This window comes from Prionailurus bengalensis, chromosome B2, assembly GCF_016509475.1.
Source record: "Prionailurus bengalensis isolate Pbe53 chromosome B2, Fcat_Pben_1.1_paternal_pri, whole genome shotgun sequence".
Classification (NCBI taxonomy): Eukaryota; Metazoa; Chordata; class Mammalia; order Carnivora; family Felidae; genus Prionailurus; species Prionailurus bengalensis.
In genome coordinates, this window is record NC_057349.1 from 75,303,005 (window position 1) to 75,316,727 (window position 13,723).

At 40.2% G+C, this 13,723-nt stretch overlaps 1 protein-coding gene and 1 pseudogene across 4 annotated transcripts in view; both read left to right on the forward strand.

Moving 5' to 3' along the window:
* Window positions 1-5,144, forward strand: part of LOC122490368 (cytochrome b5 reductase 4) — a 99,802-nt gene extending 94,658 nt beyond the window's left edge. For 2 of the 4 annotated variants that reach the window (XM_043593032.1, XM_043593029.1), the window contains exons 15-17: window positions 113-277; window positions 3,992-4,115; window positions 4,616-5,144. In XM_043593032.1, the coding sequence (XP_043448967.1) occupies window positions 113-277; window positions 3,992-4,115; window positions 4,616-4,627 (301 nt within the window). In that variant the 3' untranslated portion in view covers window positions 4,628-5,144. Of the gene's footprint in view, window positions 1-112; window positions 278-3,991; window positions 4,122-4,615 lie in introns of those variants that run through there. The other 2 variants (XM_043593030.1, XM_043593031.1) reach the window with 2 other exon arrangements.
* Window positions 5,145-8,114: 2,970 nt separating this feature from the next.
* Window positions 8,115-13,723, forward strand: part of LOC122490498 — a 70,386-nt pseudogene continuing 64,777 nt past the window's right edge.

Here is a 13,723-nt window from a genome sequence, read left to right on the forward strand (position 1 = left end):
TTTAGGTATTCAGTTGTTCTCAAGGGGAAAAAAAGAAAATGTTTTCATGAACTTAAAACATGCTAATAAAATGTTCAAATAATAGACTTAAAAAAATGTTTCTTTCCTCCAGATTTGATGTTGAATTTGTTCTCTCAGCACCCACTTCTGAATGGAATGGCAAATGGGGACACATTTCACCAGCTCTTCTTTCTGAATTTTTGAAAAGAAGTTCAGACAAATCCAAAGTCCTCATCTGCATTTGTGGACCAACCCCATTTACAGAACAAGGAATACGGTGAGTAGCAACGTGGTACGGAAAAGAATGCCCAACACTGTGAAATGAAAATCTTCCGTAAGAAGCAATCGACTTAGCTCTGTTCTTCCCATTCATACAAACCTGCACTACAATAGTCGGTTACAGCCTCAGAAAATAGTAGTTTTTAACCTTCATGCAGGTGAGAGGTTGGAGGCCAGGATTATGCATAGAGTTAGATGTGGATGATGATCATTGCTAGTGACTGGCAGTGTGGATACATGGTGCCACTTTCTTATCTGGGACATAATTAATAAGCATTGTTCATCTCGTTGCAGCTTTCCACCTTTCTTCATTCTCTGCAGTTAGGCAAAAGCTAGTAAATAATACAGGGATTGAAAGCCAGACGTCAAGACAAAAGGAGAGACTAGAACATAAATAAGCTAAGACTCCAAGTTGACACTGGATGACGAAGCATCAATGGTAGTGTTCATCTTACTCGAAATTCACCTGGCTCTGATTTAAATCTAAAATGACACTTTAAAATATTTCATTATTTATGTAGGCACTGTTGGGTGTATAGGTGATTTTAAAATATGACTGCCTCAACTACCCTGTTTTTCCTTGTTTGAGATATGACTAAACCTCACATTTTCTGGTTACTTTTCTCTCTATTTTTAATTTTAATTAAGAAACATATTGACCTCAGTACATGCATTGAGAAATGTTTCTCTCTATGTTGCATTTAAAAAAGTATTTTAATTAAATTGAATTTTATTTCTGGATTGTAATACCTTCAGAAAAAATGTTCTTTTGTATAAGCACTCTCAACTTCAAATTTTTTAAAAAATTACTGTTTAAAATTTTAATCTTTCAAAGCTGAAACAAAACTATTAAATTTATAGTGAAGACTAACAGTATGATTTGAAGTAAAATAATTTTTCAGAAAGAAAAAGGCTAAAGGCTACATTCTTTTACTTTGTTGACACTGCTATTTAAAAAAAATTTTTTTTTAATGTTTATTTTTTTTGAGAGAAAGAAAGAGTGTGAGCTGGGGAAGGGGCAGAGAGAGGGAGACCCAGAATCCGAAGGAGGCTCCAGGCTCCAGGCTGTCAGCACAGAGCCCGACGTGGGGCTCGAACTCCAAAGCCCCAAGATCATGTCCTGAGCCGAAGTTGGACGCTTAACCGCCTGAGCCACCCAGGCGCCCTGACACTGCTATTTTAGATGCATCTTAATGCTTACTTCATAGCAGACTGCAATTTAATTATCATTTTAAATTATGTGAATCATAAACTCTTCAGCATTGAAAGAGACTGTGTCTTTAAGGCCATTTAGCTCAATTAACTGACTGAGGAAGAATCCCTGGTACAGCCTCCTATTAGAAGTGTGTTGTTTTCTCCCATGAACAATGGGCTATTTGCAGGCTCTTCATTTGCATACCCACTTCCTTGCATTCCGGAGCCTCAGTCTATGTGTAATTGAATAGAAGATAGCCAAGATCCTAGTACTTCTGCATTTATAAAATTGAATGTAATCTCTACAGCTTTATTTTCTCAGCTTTACCTCAGAGCTAATCTTTCCATGCTGCTAGCTGGCTTGCCAAGAATTGCTCAGGGGGATCACTGGTCATGTATGGATCCCTGCTTTTGCTCACAGTTGAACATGCTGCACAGAATTGCCTTGTGAGATGTAGCTTGATTCAAATAGTACAGACATAGCTTTTTTTTATTTCTCTCTACTTACTGTGCCTCACACATACTGCGTTTTTGTTACATACTGCAGATTGTGGCAACCCTGCATCATACAAGTCCATTGTTGCTGTCCTGCCAACAGTGTTTCTGTGTCACATTTTGGTTTGTCACAGTATTTCACTCTTTTTCACTATTCTCACGTGTGTTACAGTGATCTGTGATCGGTGATTGCAACTTGCCGAGAGCCCAGACGATGGTTAGCATTTTTTTTTTTAGTAGTGAAGTATTTTTTTAATTAAGGTATGTACATTGTTTTTTAGACACAATGCTGTTGCACACTGAATAGACTGTAGTGTAAATAGAACTTTGCTATGCATTGGAAAACAAAACAATTCATTTGACTCGCCCTATTTTGATATTTACTTTATTGCAGTGGTCTGCAAGCTGAATCCACAGTATCTTTGAACGTGCCTGTACTTGGCAGTTCATAGCCTGTGCCCTGTGACTTGTAATTTAGGACTCCTGTTTCTTTGATTTCCTCGTCTCGATCATCTTAATGAATGTCTTGTGTCTCTTACTTGACATTTACGTGGGTCTCTTATTAGATCATAGGTTTTGCTGTTCTGAGAAATGACTCCTTTGGGGGCGATTCTCACTCCTTCAGGCCCTCCAAAATGAATCTCATGTCTGCTACAGAAGTATAACCATTTCAAACACAGTCTCCATATTTGGTGAAAATTTGTTAGGTTTGTATGATATGATAAGAGAAAGACTCAGAAACTGATTTTATTGTGATATAAAGAGCAAGATAATCACTTGCTCAGTAAAGGTGCTTTCATCTACCAAATCCCCACTGTGTTTGTGGCACAGATGAATAAAACAGGCTCTGGTATCGAGGCCCACACTGTCTGGTGGTGGAAGCAAATGCGTGCATTAATAACTAAAATATGACTCTGAATATCATAAACCCTCTTACTGGAGGTGGAACCCAAGTGTTAAGGAAATTCAGGAAGAGGCAAGTTACACCTGGGCAGGTGTGTATTGGAGGGAGAGTTGCTGCATGGTCAGAAAGACCTGTTGTTTGAGTGACGGCCAAAATGCTGCCAGTCACAGGAAGCGGGGAAGGGTTGGATGGGCCGAGGAACAAGCAGACCCATTAAGGGGCAGATATGCAGAAGACTAGCCTGGTGTGGCCAGGCAGGGACAGAAAGTGTGGCTAGAAAGGTAGGTGAGTCCAAACAGTGAGAGGCTTGACCATTGCACGGAGTTGGCCCCGTGACTCCTGCGCACACCCTTACTTTGTCTAAATATGTGTGTTTGCCTAGAAGCCGCTGATTTGAGTTTGAATCCCAGCTCTGCCACTTGTAAGCATCTGTAATCACAAGTCACGTGTCCTAGAACCAAATACTTAACCTTTCTAAGCTTTAGTGCACTCACCTGTACAAGGGAATAAATTATAATACTTAGGAATGTGAAGTGCATAGCACAGTGACTATATAGCAAGTACTAAATAAATGTTTTTATTTTCGACTTCGTTTTCTTCTTTTTTACTGAAGTATAATTAACATACAGTGTTATATTAGTTTCAGGCATACACTATGATTCAACATTTCTGTACATTACTCAGTGCTCAACCTGTTTCACCCACCCACCCCGCTCCCTGCCCCCCTCTGGCAACCATCAGTTTGTTCTCTGTATTTAAGAGTCTTTCTTTTTTTCTTTTTTTTTTGGTTTCTTTTTTCTTTGTTTGTTTTGCTTCTTGAATTCCACATGAGTGAAATCATATGGTATTTGGCCTTCTCTAGTTTCAGCAGCATTTTAAACAGAGCTACTTCTAAGATTTCAGTCTCTATACTGTTTTCCAAATTGAATTATACTTCAGCGACATTTCTGCTTGTCTTGTTCAGTTTGGGAGAATGAGAATAGAGTGCTGGGGGATCAACTCCTTACTCTGAAAACTGGTGAATAAAGCGGGGGGGGAAGCATTTATTCTGCCTTTTCTGTGAGGTGTGCCACTGGGCAACTACATAATAAATTAGCAGATGTTCGTTTTTCTCTATAGAATTCCTCAGCTGATAAATGAAGAAAGAGTTACAGGAGTATCACCAACTTCAGTCCCTCATGAACTAATGGGTGTATACGTAGATCCCCAATGGTTGTTAGCATCCAAAAAGAGAGGCAACCAGGTATGATGAGCCTCCTGATAGAAGAACACTACCTAGGAGATAGTCTTGTCAAAAAGAATTGAACCCGTATCTGATCAAGCCTCGAGATCCAATTATTAAAATGTGGGAAATAAGAGACACAGCAACATATTATTAAAGTATACCACAGAGATGCAGCAAAATGGAGACTCTGGGTGGCGCAAGACCTAAAAATCTGGTTTTGTCAACAAAGAAATCACAGGACGAAGAGAGAGAGAGATGGAAGGGATCTCGCAGATCAAAAGATACCTAAAAGACATCAGCTAATCACACTGAGTAGATTTTAGTTGGCACTAAACAAACTTGAGAATTATGGCATTTATGAGACAGTTGAAAATTTGAACACTGACTAGATATTTGAAGAGAAAGTGCATACTAAGCGGGGAAAATGAAAAAATACTATGGTTATGATGGTCAACTTTGATGATCTTTATTTTTAAACATTCTGCCAAAGAAACATGTACTTTTTATTTGTTTTCCAGGTTGCTGCATGATAGGAACTTTTCCAAAGAGGAGATCCATAGTTTTACAGCATAATGAAGAGCTGTCATCGTCCTTTATTCAACTGTTTCGTCTAAGTTTGTGATTACTTAGTATTTTTTAAGAGAACATTTTTGTACATACTAACTAAAAGGTTAACTTGAATCCAGGTTTCAGTTTCTTCAATGAAATCAAATGTTCCTTCAGTAGAGGCAACTTGTTGACTTTATTTTGTACCATAACTTATTTTGCTATTGATATTTGACCTGGAATCGACCATGGCAACAAGTACATACAGGTGTCTTTTGTGATGAGTCACAGACTTCCTTACCATTTAAAGTGTATCACTGTACTACAGTAAACTCTGGTGTTTTATGACATGATAAAGTAAATGATCATTTTGATCACATTTCTATGCTGTAAAATGTCTTATTAGCAATACAGATTAAATTTTACATTGCACTGTTAACTCAGGAAATGATCATTTATGTCCTTGTTATTAACTATTAAAACATGGAATGTTTTAACTTATTAAGTGATCGAAACATTGTGTGTGTGTGTATGTGTGTGTGTGTGTGTGTGTGGCATTGATACCGAGTAGAATAAATGCATACTTAAGTACTTTTTAATTCTTGTGGTAGGAATGTATTTGAATTCAACAATATTGGATGGGTGTTTAAGGGGGACTTAAAAAGGCAGCAGGAAAAGATTCTGGAGACATTTCATATCTGCAGCTTGCAATTAGATGTGTGAGAGAGTCTAAGAGAATCTTAACAACTATTTCAATTCTTAGCCAAAATTAGGGGCATCAGGAAATGTAATGAAAGTGTAGCATCTGGTCCCATGACCTAAAATAATCCTTTGGTGCTCTGGAATGGGTTAAATTTTAATTCTTTTTGAGCCCATCTAGAACACTGTGTCCTAAATGGTACCTTCCCTGGCTGGCTGCTTTCCCCACAGCTGGTAGTTCAGCAGGGAGCCATCTTGAGCTCTGGTGTGTGGGTGATTCATTCTTTCCTCCAGCTGCTGTGCACAGCCTTCAAATATTTTCACAGATTGGGATTTAGCAGACGGTATCAAGAAGAGTCACCGTGAGCTTTTCCAGAGGAAACTGTTGAATGCATGGGTGGCTACTGCTGAAGCTAACTCAGATTTTTTTCAGTCTTAGTCAATACAGCAGCTCTGTGTGCACAGAAATGGGGGTGCAGGGAGCCAGCTCCAATTTTCCTGAAAATGATGTGAATAGCTAAATCTTCACTGAATGATATACTCAGGAGAAACACAATAGATTTGCATTCCTGAAATGACAAATACCCAGTTGATGAAGGCGCATGTGTGCAGGTGGCTGGTGGAATCCTTTCCTGTGCCTTCCTCTTCAGTATCCACCTCCAGCCACACTGTCATTCACCCAGGCAGGACAGAGCCGTCCTGAGCCCTCGTGGCTAACATGAACGTTCTCCAGCTTCTGCCTCCCTGCCATCTCCTTTTTCTCCTCTAAGAGAGATTAATGAACTCTCTAGGCATGCCCGTTTTGTAGTTTATTAGTAAATCTATCAATTCCACCTCACTCAACAGTTGTCTTTTTTGTCTCCAATCCTTTTTTTTTTTTAATGTTTATTTATTTTTGAGACAGAGAGCATGAACGGGGGAGGGTCAGAGAGAGGGAGACACAGAATCTGAAACCGGCTCCAGGCTCTGAGCTGTCAGCACAGAGCCCGACGCGGGGCTCGAACTCACGGACTGTGAGATCATGACCTGAGCCGAAGTCAGCCGCTTAACCAACTGAGCCACCCAGGCACCCCTCTCCAATCCTTTTCTAATGACCTCAAACAAAATCCTGTTTCTTTCTTCCACATTCCTCTTCTTACTCTGTTTTAAAGCAAAAGGGAACCCATAATAAGCATCTTCTGAACCTGTGTGTTACTTATTCCCAAATTGGAGTCTCTGAGAATCATTGAGCTTCAGTATTCAATATCCACACATCTCCTGGATGCTACATGGATGTTCCACAAGTACTCCCTCCCCCATAATCAACTCATACCACAGGCATTGCTCCCCAAGCCTCTCCTCTTGCATTCTCAGATTCACTGGGATTACCTTCCACCTAACTGGCTCTTCCAGAACCATTTGGAACCAGTGTCTCTCTTTCCAAACTGACTTCACCACAGCAGCTAGCCCTGCCCTATCGTCCCTCAACTGGATTAGGACAGTAGCCTGGTTACAGTCTTGATCTCACTGAAATCCATCCTCCACTCTAGGGTCTTCTAGAAGGCTTTAGAGAGAAAATACCCTGCATAGAGCTTCATTCTCCCATTGTATACAGCCATATACTGAGGGGCACAGGTGGAAATATGGATTGTAACTTCTTTTTTGATCAAAGACTAAGACTTTTTTGATCAAACATTAAGACTCCTACATCACATGTTTGCAATAAGAAAAGGGAATTCAAAATCACTTTTGCCTAAGAATTCTGCTTGCTTGCTTTAAAAAAAAAAAATGTGTTGGGGCACCTGGGTGGCTCAGTCGGTTAAGCGTCCAACTTTGTCTCAGGTCATCATCTCAAAGTCTGTGGATTCCAGCCCCATGACAGGCTCTGTGCTGACAGCTCAGAGCCTGGAGCCTGCTTCGGATTCTGTGTCTCCCTCTCTCTCTGACCCTCCCCCACTCATGCTGTCTCAAAAATAAACATTTGGGGTGGTTGGGTGGCTCAGTTGCTTAAGCGTCCAACTCTTAGTTTTTGGCTCAGGTCATGATCTCATGGTTTGTGAGTTTGAGCCCTGTGTTGGGCTCTGTGCTGACAGCACGGAGCCTGCTTGACATTGTGTCTCTCCCTCTCTCTCTACCCCTCCCCTGCTCACACTCTCTGTCTCTCTCTCTCAAAAAAATAAATGAATTAAGTTTATGTATTAGTTTTCTACTGCTGCCAGAAAAATTACCACAAACTTAGTGACTCAAAACAGCACCCGTTTATTATCTCACAGTTTCATGGCTCAGAAGTCTGGGCACAACGGGGCTCAGCTGGGTCCTCTGCGGAAGGCCTCCCAAGGCTGAAATTAGGTTGTTCAATTAGGCTGCAGTCTTCCCTAGAGGCTATGGGGAAGATTGTGCTTCTAGGTCATCGAGGTTGTTGGCCGGATTCAATTCCTTGCAGCTGTAGGATGGAGTTCCCCATTTCCTTGCTAGCTGTCAGCTGGGGGCTGGTCTTTTTGTAAAAGCTGCCCACGTTCCTTCCCGTGCTTTCTTTGTGGCCACTCCAGCACCGGCCCATCCAGTCCCTCTCGGGCTTCAAATCTTCAAATCTTGCCCAATTTCCCTTCTGCCATATCTTTTGCCCCAGCTGGAGAAAGTTCGCTACTTTTAAGGGCTCACATGATTAGATTGGGCCCACCCACAAACCAGAATAATCTCCCAATCGTAAAATCTTGTTTAACAGCTGCAGAGCCTTTTGCTGTTTAAAGTAACATATTACAGTTTGCAGGCGTTAGGGATTGACACTTAAGGATGAGCATTCTGCCTACCACAGTCTACAAAGAGAACAGAAATTGTCCAAGGTAAGACTATGTTCTGTCTAGACACTGCTCTGGGCTCTCACTTTTTACCTCAGTGTGATAGAATGGGACAGGAGTGCAGGGCGCTGTCACACTCCAGAATGCTCCACTTCCATATTCATTCTGGAGGCAAAGGCTCGGTCACACTTCCTCTGTGGTCTGCTACCTCTGCCACATAAACTTGTCCTGTCTGGGGCCGTATCTACTGAGGAACCACATGAACCAGACTCCGGCCTACTATATTTAAAATTCTAATAACTTAAAAAAGAAAAGAGAAACCTTAACCAGTGCCAATCGCTTGGTATCTTTCGGCTCTGGTCTTACTGTGAATTCTTTTCACCCAGGGTTGCCAGTGTGACAGAGCTCAAAACAATACCAGAGTGATCCGTCCAAAACGCAAAAAGAAGGTTTTCTTTCCTGGTCAAGGTTCTCTTCTGCCACCCCGTCACCACTCGTGCATGGTGTGGAGGTTTTATCTGTGAGGCAGCACACTAAGACTGGGGCCCTGCTGATGAGGCAATGGTTCCATACCAGGCAAGCTGAGAGCACCGTAGGCGGCCACATCCACGCTTCCCGCAAGCACTCGGTTCTTAGAATGAGATGTCACTCAGGGAAGCTTGCCATTCCCCAGAACAGTCCCTGGTCCCCAGAACATTCATGTCCAAATCTTTCTGTGGATGTATTTTTTAATTTCCTTTGGACGGATAACGAGAAGCACAACTTGGAGTCATACGGTAACTATATATTTGACTTTTTTTTAACCCTGTTTTGTTCTGTATATATTTCTTTAAAAAATGTTTTTTAATATTGATTTATTTTTGAGAGAGACATAGTGCGGTTGGGGGAAGGGCAGAGAGAGAGAGACACACAGAATCCGAAGTGGGCTCCCGGCTCTGAGATGTCAGCACAGAGCTCGACATAGGGCTCCAACCCACAAGCTGTGAGATCATGACCTGAGCTGAAGTTGGACGCTTAACCGACTGAGCCACCCAAGCGCCCCTGTATATATTTCTATCTCTGATGTAGAGAAAAATACTTACTAGTTAGATAATTGTGCTTTTGAATATACTGTTTCAAACTTTTAAGGATATGCCAGGGTTTCTTCCCAAAAATATTTGTGCCATTTTACAGTTGCACCAGTGTTTTATGAGATTTTCAGGTTTTCTACATCCTCATGAACTTCGAATTATTAATCTTTTAAATTTTAGAGTGTACTGGTATCTTACTGCGATTTTAATTTGCTTTTGTCTGATGCCTAGTGATGTTGAACATATTATCATGTGCTTATTGGCCATTGGTGTGTTGTCTTTTGTAGGGTATCTGTTTAAGTCTTCTGCCCATTTTCATTTTTTTTTAATTTTAAATTTATTTATTTAAATTCAAGTTAGTTAACATACAGTGTAGTATTGGTTACAGGAGTAGAACCCAGCGATCCATCACTTCCATATAATACCCAGTGCTCATCCCAGCATGATTAGTGCCCATCACCCACTTAGCCCATCCCTCCACATTCTGCCCATTTTTAAATTGGATTGTTTTTCTTCTTGTTACTGAGTTGTAACTCAGCTAAAACTGAGTATATAAAGTTGTAACTTTATATACTCTCTATATAAGGCATTATCATATAGATTTTGTATTTTCTTCCGTTGTGTGGCAGCAAATCATGTGCTTTCACAGCTATTAGTGCTTAGGGCCAAAATAAGGTTAGAGCTATTTAGATTTGACCAAAATAAAAATGTGAAATAAGAGTACAGGTGGCAACTGTGAAGTTGAACTGTGAGTGACTGAAATTTTAGGAAGAGAACTCTAATGGCAGAGTTGGGGGAGCATTCGAGAGCGGACAGGCTGAGAGGCAGGCAGCGGATGACAATTCTACTTCAATTCTACTTCAGTGGAAAACACATTAAATAATAAGTCTGTCACCATGTAGGCAAGTAAAATCCATATGCAATTTCTGTAAGCTTGGCTATCAAGAGGAACAAACCATTTATATGCAGTACATTCTGTCCATTGCTTTGTAGCAACTGGACACTTGGAGTTAAATCTGCAAATGAGATGGCAACATTTTTTCCTCCAATTCAAAGAGCTATGTTCTGAGTTGGGAATTTCTAATCAGCCATGTCAGCCCAATGTTGATTAGAATAGCAAAGGGAGTGTTTGTATCTGTAGTACTTGCTGAAGCAGTCCGCGTAGACTTCATTACAATTCCATTTCCTCTCATTTAGACCATGCTGAGAAAAGCAGTTATTTATGCTCTGCAGTTGCTCTTTAAACATGTCCAAGGGAAAAAGCCTGCTGAAATTTTTAGTAAAATATATTCAGGTGTTTGTTATGAGGATTTTCCACTTTCTGAGCAAGGTAATATTTTATTTATACAAGAAATGTCACAAGGCAATCTTCAGAAGAGCACATTCTTGTGCTGTTTAGAAAACAAAATCCCAGAAATTATTACACATCTAGATTTTCATCATTACCTTTCATATATTAAGTGTGGTGTTTTTAAGCATATCTACTTAAAATTTAAAATCTTAAATGTATTATTGTTAGCCTTCGATGAGGTGGGAATTCTGTCCAACGAACCTTTAGAAGAAGGTATTCTCCCAGCACCCAGCTAGGGAGTGGCAAAAGAAACAAAAGACAGGGTTCTCAGTACTCACTGGGGTTTCAGGAAGAACAGGGCACAAGGGTCAAAAGCAACATGTTGCAGATACCATCAGCTCACTCATAACAAAACCCCGGAGCTCTGCCCCATTGCACTGGACTGACTTCCTGAGAAACCCACTGGTTCCGGGAGTCCCACCATACTAGCTTGGGATGCAGAGGAAGGCCTTAAGTTTGTGTCCTGCACGAGGTGTTCTGAGAGATGTAGAACAATATTCTCATGGGAGACGTTTTCACTCTTAAAAGTTCTCTTTTTTGTTCTGTTGGTCATGAAATCTTAAATAAGAGTAGCTAATGTTTATATAGTGCTTTTAAATTCGACAAAGCAGCTCCCAACAACACTTGCAAGGGGTGCTGGTAAATGCTTAACAACCAGCTGTCAAAAAATCCACAAAAACAAAAAAAAAACAAACCCTGAGATGTAGAAATAGCCAATTTCTATGGTATAAATCCTTCTTCCATGATGGTCCACTTCAAATGCAGGGTGACTGTGGATTCGACAAAAGATAGGCATCATTGGCTCTGCCCAGAGGGTAACAGTCTCAGAGAGGTCACAGACCTGGCATTATGCATGTTTTCATTTATCTCAGACAAAACTGAAGAGGTGGGTATTATTATTTCTATTTGGTGAGGAGGCTTAAGAAAGCCAAGTAATGAGTTGGAAATGGTAGAGCTGGGACTAGAATTCGCTTGGTCTGATGAGCTTGCCCACGGTCACACAACTGGTGGTGGCAGCTATTTCAGGGCCTCGGGGCCAGGTATTCTGATCAGGTGGCCTCCCTTCTCCTGAGGAAGCTCTCTGAATTTTGTCTTTCAGTCTATGAAATTACAGAGCTTTTCTCTATCGTCAGTTCCAGAAACCGTCAGAAGCACTTATTTCATCTGTACTTGTTTAAAAATTATTCAGAAGTGAGAAAGAAAAATAATGGCTGCTCTGGGAGAGGCAAAAGAGAAAGTAGAGTGAAGACTCTGGAGCCCAGTCTGTCCCTGCTCTTCTGGGTGACTTTGGGAAATTGCCAGAGTCTCTTGGTGCCATGTTTTTCTCCTATGATATAGTGGGGGTGATTGGTGTCTTGTGCAGGGTAGGTGCTTAATAAGTGTTAGCCACTGATACTATCTGAAAACATTCTGGCTTTTTATGTACTTGATGAAACAAAGAAGCTGCAATGTTCAGAGGAAATCTCACAAGTTTTTGGTAAGTTCAGAAACATGTGGAGTAATTAATTAATGAAGAGGGGTGCCTGGGTGGCTCAGTTGATTGAGTGTCCAACTCTTGATTTCGGCTCAGGTCATGATCGCAGGGTCATGGGATTGAGCTCCACGTTCAATGTGGAGCCTGCTTGGGATTCTGTCTCTCTCCCCCTCTGCTGTTCTTCCCCGCTTGTGCTCTCTCTCTCTCTCTAAAATAAAAAATAAAAAAAATCAATTAATGGGCAATGTATAAACCATTGCTATCTCTTATACCAGCTGCATGTTATGAGTTGTTACAAACACATTGCAGAGTTTTGACAAACATTAGGTTTTGATGATAGTGCTTCTTTATCTTTTTAATAAAAACCAAATATTTCAGACACACCAAAAGGTAAAGAGAAAATGCAATGAACAAGCAAGTATTGCTTACCTAGCTTGAGAAACAAAGCATTTAAATATTGTTGAAGACTCCTGGGGACCACTCCATGATCCCATTTTCCTCTATACCACTCCCAGAGTTACTATTACTCTGAATTTTGTATTTATCCTTCCCGTGTATCTTTTTTTAATTAAGTATTTAATTTTAATTCCAGTGTAGATAACATACAGTGTTATATTAGTTTCAAGCATACAATATGGTGATTTTACAATTCTACACGTTACTCAGTGCTCATCATAATTGTACTCATATTGCCCTTCACCTATTTCACCCATCCCCCCACCAACTCCCCTCTAGTAACCATCAGTTTGTTCTCTACAGTTAAGAGTCTATTTCTTGGTTTGTTTCTCTGTTTTTTCCCTTTATTTTGTTTCTTAAATTCCACATATGAGTAAAATCATATGGTATTTGTCTTTCTCTCTTTATTTCACTTAGCAGTATACTCTCTAGCTTTATCCATGTTGTTGCAAATGGCAAGATTTCATTCTTTTTTGTGACTAAATAATATTCCATTGTGTATATATGCCACATCTTCTTTCTCCATTCATCTATGGATGGACACATGGGCTGCTTGCATAATTTGGCTATTGTAAATAATGCTGCAATACACATAAGGGTGCATATATCCCTTTGAATTGGTGTTTTTGTATTTTGGGGGTAAATACCCAGTAGTGCAAATTACTGGATTGTAGGGTAATTCTATTTTTAACTTTCTGAGGAATCTCCATACTGTTTTCCACAATGGCTGTACCAGTTTGTATTCCCACCAACAGGGTATACAGGTTTGTTTTTCTCCACATCCTCACCAACACTGTTTTCTTGTGTTGTTGATTTTAGGCATTCTGACAGGTAAGAGGTGATATCTCATTGTAGTTTTGATTTGCATTTCCCTGATGATGAATGATGTTGAGCATCTTTTCATGTACCTGTTGGCTGTCTGCATGTCTGTTCATGTCTTCTCATTTTTTAAGAGAAAGGATAAAAATCATATGATCATTTCAATAAATGCAGAAAAAGCATTTGACGAAATACAACATCCATTCATGATAAAAAAAAAAACCTCAACAAAGTAGATTTAGAGGGAACATATATCAACAGAATAAAGGCCTTCTATGAAAAACCCACAGCTAACCTCATCTTCAATGGTGAAAAGCTGAGAGCCTTTCCCCTAAGGTCAGGAACAAGTCAAGGATGTCCATTCTCACCACTTTTATTCAATGTAGTACTGAAAGCCCTGGGCACAGCATTCAGACAACAAAAAGAAATAAAAG